The sequence below is a fragment of the Salvelinus alpinus genome, chromosome 5 (assembly GCF_045679555.1).
Source record: "Salvelinus alpinus chromosome 5, SLU_Salpinus.1, whole genome shotgun sequence".
In the NCBI taxonomy this organism is placed as follows: Eukaryota; Metazoa; Chordata; class Actinopteri; order Salmoniformes; family Salmonidae; genus Salvelinus; species Salvelinus alpinus.
This window is the reverse complement of record NC_092090.1, coordinates 67,813,447-67,834,930: the sequence shown is the minus strand read 5'-3', so window position 1 is coordinate 67,834,930 and position 21,484 is coordinate 67,813,447. Positions and strand designations below refer to the sequence as shown.

The window sequence follows — 21,484 nt, the reverse complement described above, 5'->3', positions numbered from 1 at the left end:
TATTCCCCCCTTTTCTCTAGAAGTGTCCGGAGCACAAACCCAATGTGAACATGTGAAACCTACTCTTGCACTGATGCCACCAATGAAGCAATAGGGGGGGCATCGAAACACAGGGCAAAGAGTGAGCTTGAGCCAGTGTAGGTGTGGTTATAGTGACTTTATGAATGAATTTCTAGCAAATTGAGAGGGGAAAGCTGTAGCGGAGCAGGGCTGAACCAGGGACCTCTGGTTACAGGGCAAATGCACTACCACCTGTGCCATAAAAGCCCACGCCTCTTGGCAGAGGCAATATACCATCATATAGGAAGGCTATGTAGCATATGTAGCATAAATTACTTGACTTATGCAGAGTTGAGAATCCTTTTGTGTAAACTCTGTATGGAGTCAATAAGATTAGCTGATATTCATAGGCATGCTGATTAACAGTGCTGTAGACCTATAGAACAAAATACTCACTAAACCGTTAATCATATTGTTTGTCTGACTTTAACAGCGTTAAGGGCAAATTAGGAGAAAATAGCATCTGTTGTCTGCCCTGTCAATGTTAATTCATCATTCCTTGACAGTGGCGATTTTAGCATGTCAATCTTGGTGGGGAAAAACTCAACAACAACATGTAGATGCATGCCAGACCATGTTTGTATGCGGCTTTATTAACTTAATGATTATTTTTTTTAAATGTTCATTGTTTGCGAACTGATATGTGACACATGTATTAATGCAAAAATAACATGCAAAACAGGCATCAACAAAAAATATATATATTTTTTCTTTAGCTAAACCGGTGGGGCTTTCCCTGAATGACGGGACACCACTGTTCCATGAGCATGCTCACTCATAAGCATGTCAGCGAGTATATGGGACAGTCTTGTGGTGAAACAAGATTCGGCACATTTCTTGTTGACTACATGTGCAGGCCAGAGGAATCCTTATGCAGCCTCCCTATTCAGAGTATTGCTACCTCTGCCAAGAGGTCTGGACCTTTATGGCACAGGTGAAAATGTGCTTGTACTACACTGAAGGGTTGCTGGTTCAAGCTCCTCTCTGACTGTTCCTTCTCAATTGCCACATTTATCTCCTATCTGAGATCATTAGACAGTCAGTAATCAAATTCAGTAATCAGTACCTATTCAACGCTGAAAAGGTGTTGTAGACTGTATTCCTAACTACACTAAAATAGACTTCTATTCATGTCATTGGAGAGATATTTTTGCAAATGGATATAATAATAGGCAATGCATATGTGTATTTGTCACTAGCTGTGTAATCATTGATATTCATGACACCTTAAATCTACTGATCTTTTCTTGCCACATGGTATAAGCAACTGATTAGAACTTTGATCAGTGTAATTTGTCTTCAGTTGAGTGCTGAGTAGTTAGAAACAATCCTCATCTTTAATGACAAGGCATTATCTAATCACACCCTATTTTGCATAGAGAGACATCATAATGACAGTAAAACATCCGCATGGTAATACACACTGTAACCTTTATATATTATGGGGATACAGAATTAAATAAACGTTTTTCCCAACAACATTTTGTTACAGTTTTGACAAAACTAGAAAAAATGTCTGATAAAAAGGGCGCAGTTTTACTCCACGACCGCCAGAGGGAGTAAATGTTTTTTCTATTCATTACAAAGGGGCGGGGTCTTACACCCACAACGCCCCGCGCGAGACAAAACGTCATTGGTGTCCGTTCATTATTACTGTTCGGCCAGCAACTGGTCTGGCATTTTTATCTTTACATCTAGCTCATTTCCAAGCATAGGCTTATAATGTATACATTATTAGGTAGAGAAAAATAACAATAATTAATATATAATTCTCAAAGAGAGAATTATTTAATTAGTGTTTACTAGACATCAAGTCACAAAACGATGTTATGTATCCTGATGTCAAGTATCCTAAATGGCATCCATTTAGCCACGTAGAAGCAGAACGAAAAGTCGTCTGAAAAAGGTTGGCTTGTAAACATTTTCCGTGCATTTCAACCATTGTCATGTCAATTTTTATGTATATATATATATATATATATATTATGGTTATTTATTAAACATTTTCACAATTTCACGTTGTGCGTTGATATATAAATTACACAACTTGTACCGGTGTGAAAATCGGGACATACTAGAATAATTCTAGCCCCATAAACCTCGCAGGATGACAACACACAGTTAATGCAAATATTTGTATAACTAAAGTAACGTTATGGTACTGATGTGTTAACTAACTAGCTAACTTGCAAGCGTAGGCTGTCTTTGCTTGACAGGTTAGTAAAGACAACTAACTTAGCTACCTTGCTTGTTACTGATTCCAATCAAATGTATTGGTCGCATACACGTTTAGCAGATATTATTGCGGGTGTAGTGAAATGCATGTCGTTTGTAAAGCCCAGCCATCTTCATAACAGACACATTTGTTACTTACAATATTCAAAGGCCTAACGTTAGCTATATTTAGTAACTCAATCCACTTAACGTTAGTTAGCTAGACAGCTTTAGCTATTGCAGTTAGTGGAGTTGTTCCTCCCAACCACAATCTCCCAGTTGGTCAGAACATTTGACCAAATCTATTGTAAATAATGTACTATATCAATACATTTGCAATGTTATTATTGCAGACCACGCCCACTTTTTTATTTTCGCTACATCCACACTACGCCATCAGCGTGGCAAATCCTTTCAGATGACGGCTAATTTGCATTTAGATTACTCTTTCTTTGATCAGACTAAATACGTTATGATGCTCATACTACTTAAATATTAACTAACTAAACCTTTCATTTTCAGGGGAGACCATTGTTTTGGGTTGTGCTTCCTTGGACGCATGAATTGTATTCAACCTTTTCAACTGAACAAACGGGAAGAAAATGTTTTGAAAGGATTATAGCGTCTCTCTTCCATGGGCTCCAGTGTAACATCATTTGATTCTGTATGTAAATTGTAAACCACAAAGCAGCCGTTGCTGAGATGGAGACAACCAATGGAGAAAACCATCAACTAGACCTGATACCGCAGTCCAAAGAGGATGGTGCTGATCCTGTGGGGAATGATGCTCAGCTACTGAAGAAAGGAGGGCAGGAGAAGCCGACAACATCGAGGGATGTTGTTAATGGTAAGTGTAAGTTAATTCGTTAATACCCTAGCCTGCCCCTCAAATGATAGGATTTTATTAGCTTTATTTTTTTTTATATATATAGGCATTCTAGGCAACCTGACTCTGACCTAATTCTAACTGATTTAATGATTCCATCCACTCTCATCAAACAATGGAGTGTGTTCTTCCTCAACCAGTTAATTGTAGGAGAACAATTCATTTCAAAAGTTAATAGGAAAGCATAACTGAATGCTTGTATTATTTTCACAGGACATAATTCTGAAAACATTGTTGTTGTTGAAGGGAATCTGCTGTAACATATAAGGAGCTCCTTATATGGAGGCAATTCCTATGTCTTCTACCAGTATTCTTTCCCAACTATGCATGACATGCTTGTGTGCGACCTCCCATCGCTTTGCCGCCTCAGGCCATCTGCCCCTCCCTGCTACATCTCTTTTTGTACTTGCATGGGGAATTGCAGTACTGTCTGGACAGAGATCTGAGCCTCATAACTCATCTACAATCCACTGTCACTTCGCAGTCACCTCAACTGCACTAAGGCTTATTTGCATGCTGTCGTTATTCCTACACATCTCACCTTCAATACAAATTGTTTGGCTATCTTGACACATGTAAAATGAATAATATCAAACTGCCACTTTCAGTTCCTAAAGCGCTAGTCTGGCTTGACAACAAAGCTTGTTTGACCGGTTTCCTGTGAAAGCCACAATAGACTTTGTCATGCAAAGGAGCCTTGCCTCCAAGTCCAAGTTTTTTAAATTTCAAGTATGTCACAATCCTCTCTCATTGTGTGGTGAAATACAAACTGGATGGATGGATGCCGTAAATTACCTACTATAGTGACACACTCCACTGTCAACCCCCAACTCACCCCACTCCCTTGTTGCAGGATCTTTCAAAGCAGACGTGGTGCCTAATGGAGAACAAGTGGCACAGGGCCCGGAGCCAGGCGCTGAAGGGGACGGCCGTCCAAATGGCCCCCTCCTGCCTCCGTCGCCCCCTGCTGCTCAAGGCACCAGCCCCACCGTCAGCCCCCAGTCCAAAGAGCCATCCCAAGGTGTGGCCGCTTTCCCACCACCCATGCTAGAGAAGTCTGAGGGAACTAGTGCTGAGGGCCCTGTTCACAAGGGCGACGCATTGCAGTCGCTCAGACTGAGTATGCCTATGCAGGAGACTGAATTGTGTAAGCATACTGTAACCTGTTCTTGCATTGAGTGCCCCCCCCCCCTTTTGCTCTGGGATGTTGCTTCAGAGGTTGACCTGTTGACTTAGGCCTACCTCCATACCCTAATTTAATTCCCTTGCCTGTGCTTACTACACTCCCATAAAATAGCTAGATCGAGAGAGTATCTGTTTGGTGGTTTGAGCCTGCTTACTTTGTGCAATGCCAGTGGTCCCGTGTGGCTCAGTTGGTAGAGCATGGCGCTTGCAACGCCAGGGTTGTGGATTCATTCCCCACGGGGGGACCAGGATGAATATGTATGAACTTTCCAATTTGTAAGTCGCTCTGGATAAGAGCGTCTGCTAAATGACTTAAATGTAAATGCCAGTGGTCATTTAATTGCTTGATTTGGGTCTTGGTGCTTCTCTTGGTAGTGGCTGTATTTGAACTAATCCTTTACTTGTGGTCTGTGGTGAATGTTGTTTTGGATGATGGCCTAGGCTTACAGGTACCATGATATGCAAAGTATTTTAAGTTTATTGGTTATATTACAGAATATGTCTCATTTTGCCTGAAGACCTTTTTTTTTACTGTGAGCCACCAGGCTAACCACTCCCACATATAATGTTTACAGTGTCACATACATAAACTCATTTAGAGTGTCACATTCTTGGTTTTGTTCCGTTCATGGTGCACTCTGCTCTAAGTGATGCTGCAATCCGGAAGTCCTCATGCTAACTTCTAAGTTGCACTGATTTGACACCTGTTGGTTGGTCTTCAGCACACCTGGCCAATTGCAGTCAGAACATCATCAATCAGGCATATCACCAACTGTCTGCAAACTAACTAACCAAAAAAGCTAAAAAACTAAATACGTTTGGATACTAAACTATTTTGTGTGTCACATTTTACTAACATTAATGTAATAACTAAGCGACTGGCTAATATATGGGATTGATTTGAGTCTTACTCATTTGGCTTTGTAAGTACTAGGTTACATGCAGTTTCACTTGGTGGTAACTAACCATGGTGGATGGAAAACAATGTCATACAAGCACTCTCATTTCTTACATAAAAAGGGCTCTAAACTGAGCGACAAAGTAGTTGTAGCACACATAGTTGTGGTTTCCTTCTAAAATGTATTGTATGCTTGTATGACAATGTCCTAGTTATTGTTAGCATATTCTGTGTTGTATGGTGGTGCAGTTAGGCCCTTCTATTTCTTGTGTTAAACTTGCTCTTCCTGTAGCTGTCAAAGAGCAATCATTGGAGATGGAGAATGAGGAGAAGATTCGCCATGATGCTCGGCGACGCCTGGAGGAGCAGCTCAAACAGTACAGGGTGCAGAGGCACAAGGAGACGGTGAGTGTGTGTGTGTGAACCGCGTCAGTCACCAGTCAGACATTAATCTGGATAAAGCTGTCAGTTGCAAGCTTTACAGAGTAGAATTGAAGCAGAAGTGTTTCCCCTAGCATTATTTTGGCATGGCAGGCCTTCTTGCCTAGTTTTGTTGCTATCCACTACCTACAGTATAGTATAAAAATTATCTTCTGTTAGTTTCAGTTGAAGGGTCTGATGTTTGCAGCCCTGAATGTTTCTTCTTTGTGCCCATACAAGAAAACAAGCTAGGGGAAAACAAGCTAGGGGAAACACTGGTCTGAAGTAGACTACATCCTCTGCTCATGCTACCCTCTCTCCTCATCCAGTCCCACCGCTCTACCTTAAAGAGCCGCACTGGATTCAGCACTCTGGACCCAGACCTCATGATGCATCCAGAGGCTCTCCCCCGGGCCAACACCACCTCCATGACCACAGAGTACTCCTTCCTGCGGACCAGCGTCCCCCGAGGCCCAAAGCTGGGCAGCCTGGGCATCCCCCCAGCCAAGGAGAGGAAGTCACGGTCAGCCCGCCCCAGCAAGATCCACTCCCTGGCCGACTACAAGACTCCCGAGCCAGCAGGGGGCAGTAGTGGTGGAGGTGGGGTCAGAACTTCTGCAGACTCCTCCATGGGCTCCTTGGGGTCCAACTTGAGCTCTGTGTCCACCCTGTCAGAGGGCAGCATGAGGTCAGAGGTCAGCTCCATGGAGACGACCTCTTCGGAGGCCCCGCTGGGGTCGTCAATGTCTTTCCAGGACATCTCGGAGGTAGACGCCGGCAGCGAGTCAGGGATGGGGTCGAGGCCCGGTGGGGATGGGAACGACAGCGACAGCTCGACCTACAGCAGCGTGTCCACCTCCACCAGGGGCACTGGGACCTACGGCATGCTGGCCGCAGCAGTGGGCAGGCAGAGGGGCGGGAACTACACAGTGGAGGGTAGGGAGATTGCCCCAGAGGCTATGGGAAACTTCCCCTCACTGCAAGAGGTTCTGCAGGCTGCCAGTGATGAGCAGCACCTGCTGGAGTTGGAGCAGGACAGAGAGGGCACCGGAGAACCACGCAGCCGCAGGGACAGCTTCTCCAGCAGGTAGGCCACACCATCATCAGCACAGCACTTCTGTAATGACACATAGCAACACAAACTGACTGGTGTAGTACTAGTGAATAACATCAGCACATTGCGGTTGCAGACAGGAAATAAGCAGGAACACTAGTCTACTTTAGATCATTGCTGTTATACATCGAATCCGCATGTACACTGGTTTATGTTTGCTTACTTTTCCAATCATAATTTACCATGGATTGTTCTAGAATGCCCCAGTCAATTGCACTTGCAAGATTTATGCTTATATTGTTTAATTGCTTGTTTCCTGCAGTGTGTCATTAGAGAGCTCTGTCATGGGACATGATGAAATGCTCCAGGTTCTGAAGGAGAAGATGAGACTGGAGGGTCAGCTAGAGTCTCTGTCTTCTGAGGCCAACCAGGTATAACTAAAATGTAGTAAGGACTTCACTGTCTTCAATGGCTAACACTTTAAACATAGGATCAACTAAGGTAATTTACACCTTACATGTTCAGACTTACCGTCACTAGAATAGCTAGGCTAGCACCCTACAATTCCTCCCTCTCCTCCCCAGGCTCTGAAAGAGAAGACTGAGCTCCAGGCCCAGCTGGCTACAGTCAACGCCCAGCTGCGGGACCAGGTGGAGCAGGCCCAGGCCAGCCAGGAGAAACAGAGCTCCCTCAACAAGGAGGTCTCCACCCTGCGCCAGAGCTGCTCCCAGCTGGAGAGGGCCATGTTGGAGCTGCAGGGCAACCTAGAGCGCAAGAACGCCGGCCTTTCCTCACTGTGCAAGGACCTGCAGGTAGCCGAGGAGCAGTACCAGAGGCTCATGGGGAAAGTGGAGGAGATGCAGCAGAACGTGACCTCCAGGGACAACGCTGGTAAATTGGATGGATGGAGAGCCCAGTTTTGGCATCATGCTTTTAAAACGATCATCTCCTCACAACATGCTCCACACAATAATACTAATGAAATTCGATGCGTCACTTATTATCGTGCTAAGTACAAACCGCTTTGTGAATGATTTGTTTTGGTGTTGTCCTTCTGCAGTCCAAGAGTTGCGTCAGCAGATGGGTGGACTCCATACTCAGCTCCAGCAGGTCCAACTAGAGCGCAGCACCTTGCAGAGCCGGCTGAAGACCTCCCAGGCCGAGATTGACTCACTGCAGCAGGTCCGCCAATGGTACCAGCAGCAGCTAGCGCTGGCACAGGAGGCTAGGGTCCGGCTCCAGGGTGAAGTGGCCAACATGCAGGTAAGTCTATCTGTGGCAAGGGCTCCTCCTTCTACTGAATTGATGTGTTGCAGAGTTGACGTGTTATGAAATTGATGTGGTACGGAGTTGATATGCTGTTTGACTGAGTTGACATGTTTTTTTCCCCCAGGCTGGGCAGATGACCCAGATTGGTGTCATGGAGCACCTAAAGCTGGAGAATGTGACTCTGTCCCACCAGCTGACAGAAACCCAGCATCGCTCCATCAAAGAGAAGGAGCGCATCGCCGTACAGCTGCAGAGTATTGAGGTCTGTCTCCTTGGAAATGAGGAAATATGACATGTTATGTGATTGGTGTTAGTTATATTGTGTTATGTGATTATTAAACATTTTACTGAAAAATAATATAAGATTTACTGGTAAAAGAAAATATGAGAAGTTAGATTTGAGGTTATTAAGCAGTGTGTGATCTGACCTCTGTCCTTCCTTTGGCCATAGACTGACATGATGACCCAGGAGGCTGCCTACCAGCAGATCCAGGATGCCAAGAACATGGTGGAGGACGACCTCCAGCACAAGCTAGACGAGTTTGAGGAGGAGCGAGAGCACTTACACAAACTGGCCAACACAGCCAGCTCTCTGGAGAGGGAACTAGAGCAGGTAAAGAACTAATTGTGGGTTTTTGAAAACACTTATGACAACCTTTGTATTGTTCAAATGAATGGTATTTGATAGTCTGGGGCAGTGGTCTAATATCAATGAAAGGTGGGGCTTTTACGCACATCCAAAATAATATCAGGAGCTAGACAAAAACAAGGTCCAATACTTTGAGGAAAACTGAATGTCCGCTCACTGGTTTGCTATTTTGCAGCAACAGTTGCCTAATGTAACCCCTCTCTGCGTCCCCCACAGATGAAGTTGACCCTATCGCAGAAGGACCTGCAGCTGGAGGCCCTCCAGAAAGACCACCTAGAGCTGATGAGACAGCTGACAGCCACTCAGGAGAGCCTTCACACCAAAGAGCAGTCCATCAACCAGCTAGAGGCCCGCTACTTAGAGCTAGAGGCCACTCTGGCAGAGCTGCAGACAGAGACCAACACCAAAGACGAGAACATCCAGTATCTACAGAATCAGAAGATTGTGCTGGAGGTGGCCCTCCAGGCTGCCAGGGCTGACAAAAGTCAGCTGGACGAGGGGGCCGAGAGGCTGGGGGAGGAGGTGCTGGTGTCCTCGTACCTCCTGGATCAGCTCAGGCAGGAGGTCCAGGTCAAAGCCTCACAGGTGAGAAACAAACCGCCGTCGAGCCAATGGGTCCCATCATACACAACCCTACTATGGCTGTTGAGCAACCATGTTTGAGCTTAGAATGTTAACACCTGCTCCTTTTTCTTTTTAGATTGAAACTCTGCAGCAGGAAAACGGCACCCTGAAGAAACAAGCTCAGAAATTGAAAGAGCAGTTCATGCAGCAAAAGGTGCTTGTTTGTTTGGCTTTGGGAGGATTGTTTACACACACACACACACACACACACACACACACACACACACACACACACACACACACACACACACACACACACACACACACATTCACACACAGGATTAATCTCTTCACACCACTTCCTGTTCCCCACCCATCAGGTGATGGTGGAGGCCTATCGGCGGGACGCCGGCTCCAAGGAGCAGCTGATCAGCGAGCTGAAGTCGACTAAGAAGCGTCTGGTGTCGGAGGTGAAGGGGCTGAAGCAGGAGCTGCTGGAGGCCCAGGGGCAGAAGCAGAAGGCTGAGCTGGAGCAGAGCCGGCTGCAGAAGGAGGTGGTCCGGGTCTCGCAGCAGATGAACAGCCTGGAGAACCACTTGCAGTCCGTGCAGACCGAGAGGGATCAGCTGGAGACACAGATCCAGGTACAGAATGCCTCCCTAGAAGTTTTAGTTTTTTTCTAGGATTTCCTAAAGGTTTTTTTCTTCCATGACAGTACTTGCATTACATATCCCATTGCCTTATCCGGCTATCTTTGATAGGCATTTGATAATAATCAGTGTGCGTTTGATGTCCCTCCACAGTCCCTGCAGTTTGACCAGAGTCAGCTAGCAGCAGTGACGGAGGAGAATGAGGGCCTGAAGAAACAGGTGGAGCAGATGCAGTCGGAAGCCAAGAAGTGAGTCACAACATTTCTAAAGGCAGACTGACTTCTGGAACTAGCCTGGTTACCATAGTAATGGCCCAACAAGATTCATTATGAATCTCTATAAATGGTATAAGTAAACTCGGCTAAAAAAGAAACGTCCTTTCACTGTCAATTGCGTTTATTTTCAGCAAACTTAACATGTGTAAATATTGGTATGAACATAACAAGATTCAACAACTGAGACATAAACTGAACAAGTTCCACAGACATGTACTAACAGAAATTGAATAATGTGTCCCTGAACAAATGAGTGGTCAAAATCAAAAGTAACAGTCAATGCAGCTGGTGGCCACACCAGATACTAAGTACTGCAGTGCATCTCCTCCTCATGGACTGCACCATATTTGCCTGTTCTTGCTGTGAGATGTTACCCCACTCTTCCACCAAGGCACCTGCAAGTTCCCGGACATTTCTGGGGGGAATGGCCCTCACCCTCCAACCCAACAGGTCCCAGACGTGCTCAATGGGATTGAGATCCGGGCTCTTCGCTGGCCATGGCAGAACACAATCACGCACAGAACAAGCAGTATGGCTGGTGGCATTGTCATGCTGGAGGGTCATGTCAGGATGAGCCTGTAGGAAGGGTACCACATGAGGGAGGAGGATGTCACACAGCATTGAGATTTCCTGCAATGACGACAAGCTCAGTCCGATGATGCTGTGACACACCGCCCCAGACCATGACGGACCCTCCACCTCCAAATCGATTCCGCTCCAGAGTACAGGCCTCAGTGTAACGCTCATTCCTTCGATGATAAACCCGAATCCGACCATTACCACTGATGAGACAAAACCGCGACTCGTCAGGGAAGAGCACTTTTTGCCAGTACTGTCTGGTCCAGCGACGGTGGGTTTGTGCCCATAGGAGGCGTTGTTGCCGGTGATGTCTGGTGAGGACCTGCCTTACAATAGGCCTACAAGCTCTCAGTCCAGCCTCTCTCAGCCTATTGCGGACAGTCTGAGCACAGGATGTTGTTGCCATCCTGTACCTGTCCCGCAGGTGTGATGTTCGGATGTACCGATCCTGTGCAGGTGTTGTTACACATGGTCTGCCACTGCGAGGACGATCAGATGTCCGTCCTGTCTCCCTGTAGCACTGTCTTAGGAGTCTCACAGTACGGACATTGCAATTTATTGCCCTGGCCACATCTGTCCTCATGCTTCCTTGCAGCATGCCTAAGCCACGTTCACGCAGATGAGCAGGGACCCTGGGCATCTTTCTTTTGGTGTTTTTCAGAGTCAGTAGAAAGGCCTCTTTAGTGTCCCAAGTTTTCAGAACTGTGACCTTAATTGCCTACCGTCTGTAAGCTGTTAGTGTCTTAACGACCGTTCCACAGGTGCATGTTCATTAATTGTTTATGGTTCACTGAACAAGCATGGGAAACAGTGTTTAAACTCTTTACAATGAAGATCTGTGATTTTTACGAATTATCTTTGGAAGACAGGGTCCTGAAAAAGGGACGTTTCTTTTTTTGCTGAGTTTATATGAACGGGAATAACTATCTCTCTCAATCTCTTTTAGTCAGATTGCTTAGATGTGCACTACTGTTGATGTGTCTAATTGTCTTGTTTTCCTCTCTCAGGGCCATCTCAGAGCAGAAGGTGAGAATGAAGCGGCTGGGGACCGATTTGACCAGCGCACAGAAGGAGATGAAGGCCAAGCACAAGGCCTATGAGAACGCAGTAGGCATCCTGAGTCGCAGGCTCCAGGAAGCCCTGGCAGACAAGGAGACCACAGAGGCAGAGCTGGTCAAAGTCAAGGCCCAGGTCTCAGATGGAGGCAACAACCAGGCCCTGCAGGTACATATAGTACTACCCTGATAAGGGCCCAGTGTTTTTCCTGATCAAATGACTTAACTAGGAACTAGGGTCCAGAGTTTGTTTCTGATCACATCATGTGGCAATACTCATAATATAAGATTTCAGCACATCTTTAGCTGTGGTGATATTTCTATAGCCTAAACCTATACTTGTTCCAGGATAAAATTGAGGTTCTGCAGAGTGAGCTCCAGGCTATGAGCCACAGCAAGGCCATGCTGGAGAAAGAGCTTCAGGAGGTAATTTCCCTCACCAGCACTGAGCTGGAGGAGTACCAGGAGAAAGTAATGGAGCTTGAGGATGAGGTGAGAGGTTGTCTTACCTACAATGTAGGATCTTAATTTGATCACCATTTTGCTGGAGAACGTTCCTGCAACGCAGGAAATTTAAAAGTCGTAAAATATTTTCTTGTAGCGATTACTTTTTGTCAATGAATGTCCAGTGGAAATGTGTGTTTTGCTATGCTATCCCAACCCCTTTGAAAATTACTCGCAGCCAATGGTATAAGTGCTTCTCAAAGGTTTGATTGTAAAATCGTATATCTTTGTCATCCACAGCTGCAGGAGGCACGATGCTTCAAAAGGCGGATTAGGAGGCTGGAAGACGCCAACAAGAAGCTATCCCTGGAGCTGGAACATGAGAAAGGGAAGTTGACAGGACTAGGGCAGTCCCACAATGCACTGCGGGAACATTCCAATATTCTGGAGACCGCCCTAGCCAAGAGAGAGGCAGACCTGGTCCAGCTCAACCTCCAGGTAAAAGGCTTCAATGTTACATTCTCAGTTACTACTATCACTGATCAATTAAATGACTAAACCCATACGATAACACCATTGATGGTTGCCCTTTTTCATTAAAAAGCTAACAGAAAATATTGTTTTATTCTATTCTCCTCCTTGCCCTTATCCACAGGTGCAAGCCGTACTAAAACGCAAAGAGGAGGAAGACCAGCAGATGAACCAGCTGGTCCAGACACTACAGGTCGCCTTGGAGAAGGAAAAGACCAAAGTCAAGGACCTGAAAGAGCAGGTAAAGACTCCCAACCCAACAGTCATAATCTGTTGTCATTAACACATTACATACACATACAACCCTCCATGAAGGAGACAAACTGGCCCAGCCACAACATAGTCTTGTGTTGTCATTAACACATTGTAACATACTGTAATGGACTGGAGACAGACTGTAAATGTGTGTTGTGCACTAGGTGGCAGCAGCGAAGGCGGAGGCTGCCCACAACAGGCGGCACTACCGGGCAGCCATGCTGGAGCTGTGTGAGATCAAGAAGGACCTGCAGGCCAAAGAGGAGCTGGTCAAAGCCCTGCACAGCGAGGCACACAAACTACAGTGAGTCTAAATGTGCACTTTATAGTTTAGTTAATAAGACCTGCAATGATGCTGTGTTTAACAGATAGAGAAGATTTTGATTACCCTATGAGTCGATGGAATCGTTAAGGAATGCTCTGTCCTTGTATTTTAGGGAATAACCCCATCTAACTCAACATAATAATTTTCTTTTGATCTAATGTGTCCCCTTTATTTTAACATTGTCTTACCCTAATATAATTTCCTTCCCCTCCATAGGGCTCAGGATGAAAAACACTCTCAGGAGGTCTCCAGGTTCCAGGAGGAGCTGTCAGAGGCCCACTCCCAGCTCCAGATCCTCCAGAAACAGCTGGATGAGCAGTTCAGCAAGCAGCCTCTAACCAACCAGGAGGTAACTAGCTATGCCACACCACGCTATACAATAGGCACAACCATGGTCGTGTTCAGTAGGGAGAAAAAATTCAGAACTTTTCCAATGAGAACACACTTTTGTTTGGCTACAGTGTGCCCTACTGAACACAACCCAGGACTGAATGGGGTAGTAGTTTGTTGAAAGTGACATCGGTCAATGACTCTTGGCTGTGTTCTCTCCCCTAGGTGGAGGATTTGAAGTGGGAGGTGGAGCAGAGGCAGAGGGAAATCGAGGCCCAGAGACAGCAGCTGGAGATGGTGGAGCAGTGCAGCCAGAGGGAGCTGGACAGCCTGCAGACAGCTCTACAGGTACACACACACAGATCAAATCAGATTGTATTGGTCTCATACACATATTTAGCAGATGTTATTGCAGGTGTAGCGAAATGCTTGTGTTCCTAGCTCCAACAGTGCAGTAGTATCTAACAATTCACAACAATACACACAAATCTAAAAGTAAAAGAATGGAATTAAGTTCCCGAGTGGCGCAGTGGTCTAAGGCACTGCGTCGCAGTGCTAGAGGCGTCACTACAGATCCGGGTTCGATCCCGGGCTGTGTCGCAGGCGGCTGCGACCGGGAGACCTATGAGGTGGCGCACAATTGGCCCAGCGTCGTCCGGGTTAGGGGAGGGTTTGGCCGGCTGGGATGTCTTTGTCCCATCGCGTCCTCGCGACTCCTTGTGGCGGCCGGGCGCATGCACGCTGACACCAGCTGTACAGTGTTTCCTCCAAAACATTGGTGCGGCTGGGTTGTGTTTCGGAGGACGTATGGCTCTCGACCTTCGCCTCTCCTGAGTCCGTACAGGAGTTGCAGCGATGGGATGAGACAAACTACCAATTGGATATCATGAAATTGGGGAGATTTTTTAAAAATATATCAATATTAGGATGAGCAATGTCTGTGGCATTGACTAAAATACAGTATATACATATGAAAGGTGTAAAGCAGTATGTAAACATTATTAAAGTGACTAGTGTTCCATTTAAAGTGACCAGTGATTCCATGTCTATGTACATAGGTCAGCAGCCTCTAAGGTGCAGGGTTGAGTAACCAGGAGGTAGCCGGCTAGATGGGAACATGCACGCACACCCAACAGGGTAGTGAGGACATACAGTTGAAGTCGGAAGTTTACATACACTTAGGTTGGAGTCATTAAAACTCGTTTTTCAACCACTCCACAAATTTCTTGTTAACAAACTATAGTTTTGGCAAGTCGGTTAGGACATCTACTTTGTGCATGACGCAAGTAATTTTTCCAACAATTGTTTACAGACAAACTATTTCACTTATACTGTATTACAATTCCAATGGGTAAGAAGTTAACATACACCAAGTTGACTGTGCCTTTAAACAGCTTGGAACATTCCAGAAAATTATGTCATGGCTTTAGAAGCTTCTGATATTCTAATTGACATTATTTGAGTCAATTGGAGGTGTACCAGTGGATGTATTTCAAGGCCTACCTTCAAACTCAGTGCCTCTTTGCTTGACATCATGGAAAAATCAAAAGAAATCAGCCAAGACCTCAGAAAAAGTATTGTAGACCTCCACAAGTCTGGTTCATCCTTGGGAGCAATTTCCAAACGCCTGAAGGTACCACGTTCATCTGTACAAACAATAGTACGCAAGTATAAACACCATGGGACCACGCAGCCGTCATACCGCTCAGGAAGGAGACGCGTTCTGTCTCCTAGAGATGAACGTACTTTGGTGCGAAAAGTGCAAATCAATCCCAGAACAACAGCAAAGGACCTTGTGAAGATGCTGGAGGAAACAGGTACAAAACATCTATATCCACAGTAAAACGAGTCCTATATCGACATAACCTGAAAGCCCGCTCAGCAAGGAAGAAGCCACTGCTCTAAAACCGCCATAAAAAAGCCAGACTACGGTTTGCAACTGAGCATGGGGACAAAGATCATACTTTTTGGAGAAATGTCCTCTGGTCTGATGAAAGAAAAATAGAACTGTTTGGCCATAATGACCATCGTTATGTTTGGAGGAAAAAGGGGGAGGCTTGCAAGCCGAAGAACACCATCCCAACCGTGAAGCACGGGGGTGGCAGCATCATGTTGAGGGGGTGCTTTGCTTCATGAGGGACTGGTACACTTCACAAAATAGATGGCATCATGGGGGAAGAAATTATGTGGATATATTGAAGCAACATCTCAAGACATCAGTCAGGAAGTTAAAGCTTGGTCGCAAATGGGTCATCCAAATGGACAATGACCCCACGCATACTTCCAACGTTGTGGCAGAATGGCTTAAGGACAACAAAGTCAAGGTATTGGAGTGGCCATCACAAAGCCCTGACCTCAATCCCATAGAAAATGTGTGGGCAGAACTGAAAAAGCGTGTGCGAGCAAGGAGGCCTACAAACCTGACTCAGTTACACCAGCTCTGTCAGGAGGAATGGGCCAAAATTCACCCAACTTATTGTTGGAAGCTTGTGGAAGGCTACCTGAAACATTTGACCCAAGTTAAACAATTTAAAGGCAATGCTACCAAATACTAATTGAATATATGTAAACTTCTGACCCACTGGGAATGTGATGAAAGAAATAAAAGATGAAATAAATCATTCTCTCTACTATTATTCTGACATTTCACATTCTTAAAATAAAGTGGTGATCCTAACTGACCTAAGACAGGGAATTTTTACTAGGATTAAATGTCAGGAATTGTAAAAAAAAAACTGAGTTTAAATGTATTTGGCTACGGTGTATGTAAACTTCCGACTTCAATTGTAGCTGGCTAGCTCCACTGCACACTTTGCTAACATCCAGACTGTAAACCACAGATGCATCACTCTATCATTGTCCATTGTGTTGCAATTTTGTGGCTAACTTTGCCTTGCTCTGCATTCTAGGGCATTAAGGTGGAGCTGGAGTCTGTGCAGGAGGAGCTCAGCAGCACCAGGAAAGATAAGTTCATGCTGCAGGCCAAGGTGGGGGAGCTGAGGAACAGCATGAAGACTGTCCTGCTGCAGAACCAGCAGCTCAAACTGGACCTCAAACAGAACCGCCTCCGGAAGGTACGCTACCTGAGGAAGAAGAGGCCATTTTTTTTGTCAGATGTTATGGCTTTTTAATATTGGTGTTGTGTCAAATTGAGACCTACCTGGCTGAGACTGAGGTGCACTTTTGTATTTACATGTTTATATCAGTAGGGATGGTATTTCAATATTGGCGTGTTTGGTAGAATATACAGCTCATCCAATGGCTTTGAGAAGGCGGTGGATATCCAAGTGTAACATGGTATACAGTGCATTCGGAAGTATGCAGATCCCTTGACAAACGAAAACAAGTTTTTTGAAATTTTAGCCAATGTAAAAAAATAATAATAATGTTTTCCTTATTTACGTAAGTATTCAGATCCTTTGCTATGAGACTCAATTGAGCTCAGGTGCATCCTGTTTCCATTGATCATCCTTAAGATGTTTCTACAACTTGGGAGTCCATCTGTGGTAAATTCAATTGATTGGACATAATTTGGAAAGGCACACACCTGTCTATAAGGTCCCACAGTTGACAGTGCATGTCAGAGCAAAAACCAAGCCATGAGGTTGAAGTAATTGTCCATAGAGCTCCGAGACAGGATTGTGTCGAGGCACAGATCTGGGGAAGGGTACCAAGAAATGTCTGCAGCATTGAAGGTCCCCAAGAACACAGTGGCCTCCATCATTCTTAAATGGAAGAAGTTTGGAACCACCAAGGCTCTTCCTAGAGCTGGCCGCCCGGCCAAACTGAGCAATTGGGGAAGAAGGGGCCTTGGTCAGGGAGGTGACCAAGAACCCAATGGTCCCTCTGACAAAGCTCCAGAGTTCCTCTGTGGAGATGGGAGAACCTTCCAGACGGACAACCATCTCTGCAGCACCCCATGAATCAGATTTAAATCTTTGGCCTGAATGCCAAGCATCTGGAGGAAACCTGGCACCATCCCTACGGTGAAGCATGGTGGTGGCAGCATCAGGGTGGGGAAATGTTTTTCAGTGGGAGGGACTGGGAGACTAGTCAGGATCGAGGGAAAGATGAACAGTGCAAAGTACAAAGAGATCCTTGATCCAGAGTGCTCAGGACCTCAGACTGGGGCGAAGGTTCACCTTCCAACAGGACAACGACCCTAAGCACACAGCCAAGACAACGCAGGAGTGGCTTCGGGACATGTCTCTGAATGTCCTTGAGTGGCCCAGCCAGAGCCCGGGCTTGAACCTGATCGAACATCTCTGGAGAGACCTGAAAATAGCTGTGCAGAGACACTCCGCATTCAACCTGACAGAGCTTGAGAGGATCTGCAGAGAAGAATGGGAAACACTCCCCAAATACAGGTGTGCCAAGCTTGTAGTGTCATGCCCAAGAAGACTCGAGGCTGTAATCGCTGCCAAAGGTGCTTCAACAAAGTACTAAGTAAAGGGTCTGAATACTTATGTAAATGTGATATTTTTTTAATATATATTTTTTTATACATTTGCAAAATGTCTAAACTTGTTTTTGCTTAGTCATTATGGGCAATTGTGTGTAGATGAGGGGGGTAAACTATTTAATACATTTTAGAATAAGGCTGTAACGTAACAAAATATGTGAAAAGTCAAGGCGTCTGAATACTTTCCGAATGCACTATGTTTTGTTCTGGTTTGATGAAGGGGTATGAAAAGTTGTTATTTCCTAATAAACACACTAGAGAACATATATCACACAGAATGCAGGCTTCCTTTATGTGCTGATGTGTTCCTTTCCTGATTGAACAGCAGAGGATGGAGCCATCAAACCCATCGAACCCAGTGACCCCGGTGAAGATCCCAGACTGCCCTGTGCCTGCCTCCCTGCTGGATGAACTGCTCAAGCCCTCTGCCTCCATCAACAAGGAGCCCCTCAATAACCTGCACAACTGTCTGCGCCAGCTCAAGTAAGAAAATACCACCATGTCTTCCTTACATTCTGGGAGTGGAAAACCTGTGGGGAAAATATGCTATTGTAGCTCACGATAACCAGAATGAAATCCTTTACTCTCAAAACATATTTGTCTCACATGTGGATGGTGTATTATAATGATGTAATAGGAATTCGATGCCAGTACACTAAAGTGATTGTGTGTTTCCTGCAGGCATGAGATGGACAGCCTTCAGAAGCAGATGGAGGAGCACACAGTCACCGTGCACGAGTCCATGACGTCATGGACTAACGCAGAGGAAGAACTGGCTCGACTGGGGGTGCCGCTGGACAATGACTCCGCAACATCCACCCATCTAAACCATGTGGACAGTAACAGAGGAGGAGGAGCGGAGGAGGAGACATAGCCATTGTAATGCAACACCTTCTCAGGCAGACAGAGTGGAGTTTTATCCACAAGGCCACTTATTTTTTACCTCCCTACCTTTTTACCCCCCCCATTTCCTATCAATTGCTGCCAACATTTGGCATTATTATCCCATTAGCACAGACAATGCTTGTGTAAAGTAATGTGTACTTATACCATAGCTTTACTCTTTATTTGGACTTTCCCTGTCTATACTTCTGTTATGGCTGTCATATTTATTTATTTAAAATTCAGGAATTACAATATTGAATCTTAAATAATATTGACAATTCCTCTGTTAGGGGATTCCTCCGGTCTTCTGATTTGAAGTCATTGACCCCATGTAAGGCATATTCTCTTCTGTCTCTCAAACAATCAAAATTTGCCATGGCAACTGACCCTTACCCCAGTTTAATTATGGTAGAGGTTTGTTTGTGCATACTGGTACTTTCTCATGCTCCAGTTAGATAAGTGAGACAGTTTAAAGCCTGCATAAAGTGTCTGCCATTGTTGTTATAAGCTATATTGTTAGTAACACATACTACAGACCCCTCTGAACTGTTTTTCTCTGCCTGTGAATGAGAGCCAGTCCGTAAACATGAATTCCAAATCAATCCCTAATCTCCCCACTTAGACACTCCTGAAGATCTGAAATGATTGGATGAATGTATTTTTTAAATTATTGAACATTTATTTAACTAGGCAAGTCAGTTAAGAACAAATTCTTATTTACAATGACGGCCTACACCGTCCAAACCCGGACGACGCTGAGCCAATTGTGCGCGCCCAAGGGACTTCCAATCGCGGCCTGTTTGTGATACAGCCTGGATGGTTACTGTGAAACAGTAACTACACACATTCAATCCTCTCAGGTCTACACAAGTGTATAGAGGGTGTAGGCTAGGGGTTGATTTGGGATGTAGAGAGTCATCTGGTCAAATGCCCCTATGGCTTTTGGGCTGATTGATGAATCCCCAACATTCTCCTTTTAGTACGCCTCACATTTTAATGTCATTAACATCAATCTATTTGTTTTTTAATTGCTTCTTGTTGAAAAATCAGTGTTCTCTTTTTTTATATATATAAAGCTTTCTATGGACATATCACTGTGGGCTCTGCAACTGTGTGGAATCATTCTTAACTGTGTATGAAGTTGTTTGTTGTCTGATTTCGACTGTAGTAATGTGTTTTGCAAAGCCTTAATAAGGAATATTTTTTGAAGGACTAAATGTTATGAATGAAAGTATCATTATTCCTATTGAAAGTGTGTGTTTGCAAATCCAAACTGAATTGTTTATGGTTAAATACTTGGGTAGTCTCAACCGATGTTGCACAATTCATGAGGGCTTCCTGTAACTGACTGAGGGGAAGGTGTAAGATAACTTTTACGCAAAATGTTACTTCTTTGAGTGAGATGTATTAATTTTTGTTGTTACTATGGTTTCATATTTACTGAAAAAGTCCACCCCTTAATTGCTTGTTTAATTCCTTTGAGGTTGGTTTTCTGTCAAGGGAAACTGATTGTTCTTTGCAGAGATTAATATAAGAATATACTTTTTTTCTCTACGTATTCCTATAATTTAATGACTTGATCGTTGTGTAATAGTGTGATGAGCAAAAAAAAACATTTGAGAATGATAAAATGTTATATGCAACCTGTAAATCAAAGCATTTTTTTCCCCCAAACTAACAATTGTTAAAAGTCCAAATGAAGACACAGCAATGGGCACCATAACCTACAGCACATGCAGTTGTGATGTGACTGATGTTTTATATGCCGGTATACTCAATTCCAGACAACCTGTATCATACCAGTCAAAGTGAATAGAATATTTTTAACCACACTGTGATAACATGGGTATTTTCAAAGGGACAACCTATAGTTGAAGGGAAAGCTATGTTCAGTTGACTGGTAATTGATAACTGATAACATTGACTATATTCTAAGCTACCTTTTACTGTTATCTGCATATTTGAATACATAACATCTGTTGGTACATGGAGCTGGGATACTAGTTCTCTAAATAAACCTTGCTGTTCAATCTTTTAATCTGCAAATATTTGCATAGAACTGCTAAACAGATTAATTCCAATATATAAAATGTTAAAAATATAATTGTATTTCTCATAAAGTTGAACTATTCGTCAATGCTCATCCATTTTCTTATTTCATACACTGCCATTTGATAGATGGGTTGGCTGTAGGACTTATAATTGATTAGATTACCTTTAATTAATTGATCCCATGCTTCATCATTTTTTCCAAACTGGCTTTTCCATAGCTATCTTTTATATTTGGAGATACATATTCAATTTGTTAATAGGATATAGATTACAGTGGTGGAAAAAGTACCCAACTGTAATACTTGAGTAAAAGACACTTTAATAGAAAATGACTCAAGTAAAAGTCAAAGTACTAGGTTTAAATTATATTTAAGTATCAAAAGTAAAAATCATTTCAAATTCCTTAAATTAAGCAAACCAGATGCTAACATTTTTTTTCTTC

At 44.3% G+C, this 21,484-nt stretch overlaps 1 protein-coding gene across 4 annotated transcripts; it reads left to right on the top strand.

Annotated features, from left to right (window-relative positions):
* The first annotated feature begins 1,724 nt into the window (after positions 1-1,724).
* Positions 1,725-21,127, top strand: LOC139576579 (golgin subfamily A member 3-like). Of its 4 annotated transcripts, none has more exons than XM_071402826.1 (24): positions 1,725-1,966; positions 2,963-3,121; positions 4,014-4,307; positions 5,536-5,648; positions 5,993-6,750; positions 7,040-7,148; positions 7,302-7,608; positions 7,778-7,980; positions 8,111-8,248; positions 8,438-8,599; positions 8,852-9,220; positions 9,336-9,413; positions 9,580-9,843; positions 10,003-10,097; positions 11,711-11,927; positions 12,107-12,250; positions 12,503-12,700; positions 12,858-12,974; positions 13,153-13,292; positions 13,530-13,662; positions 13,869-13,991; positions 16,553-16,717; positions 18,431-18,588; positions 18,787-21,127. In XM_071402826.1, the coding sequence occupies exons 2-24, from the start codon at positions 2,977-2,979 to the stop codon at positions 18,977-18,979; spliced, it is 4,623 nt and encodes a 1,540-aa protein (XP_071258927.1). In that variant the 5' UTR covers positions 1,725-1,966; positions 2,963-2,976; the 3' UTR covers positions 18,980-21,127. The 4 variants fall into 4 exon arrangements, with proteins under 4 accessions (XP_071258927.1, XP_071258929.1, XP_071258928.1 ...); XM_071402828.1 differs by having other exon boundaries at positions 2,797-3,121; positions 4,014-4,181; XM_071402827.1 differs by having other exon boundaries at positions 2,797-3,121; positions 18,434-18,588.
* Positions 21,128-21,484: the final 357 nt, after the last annotated feature.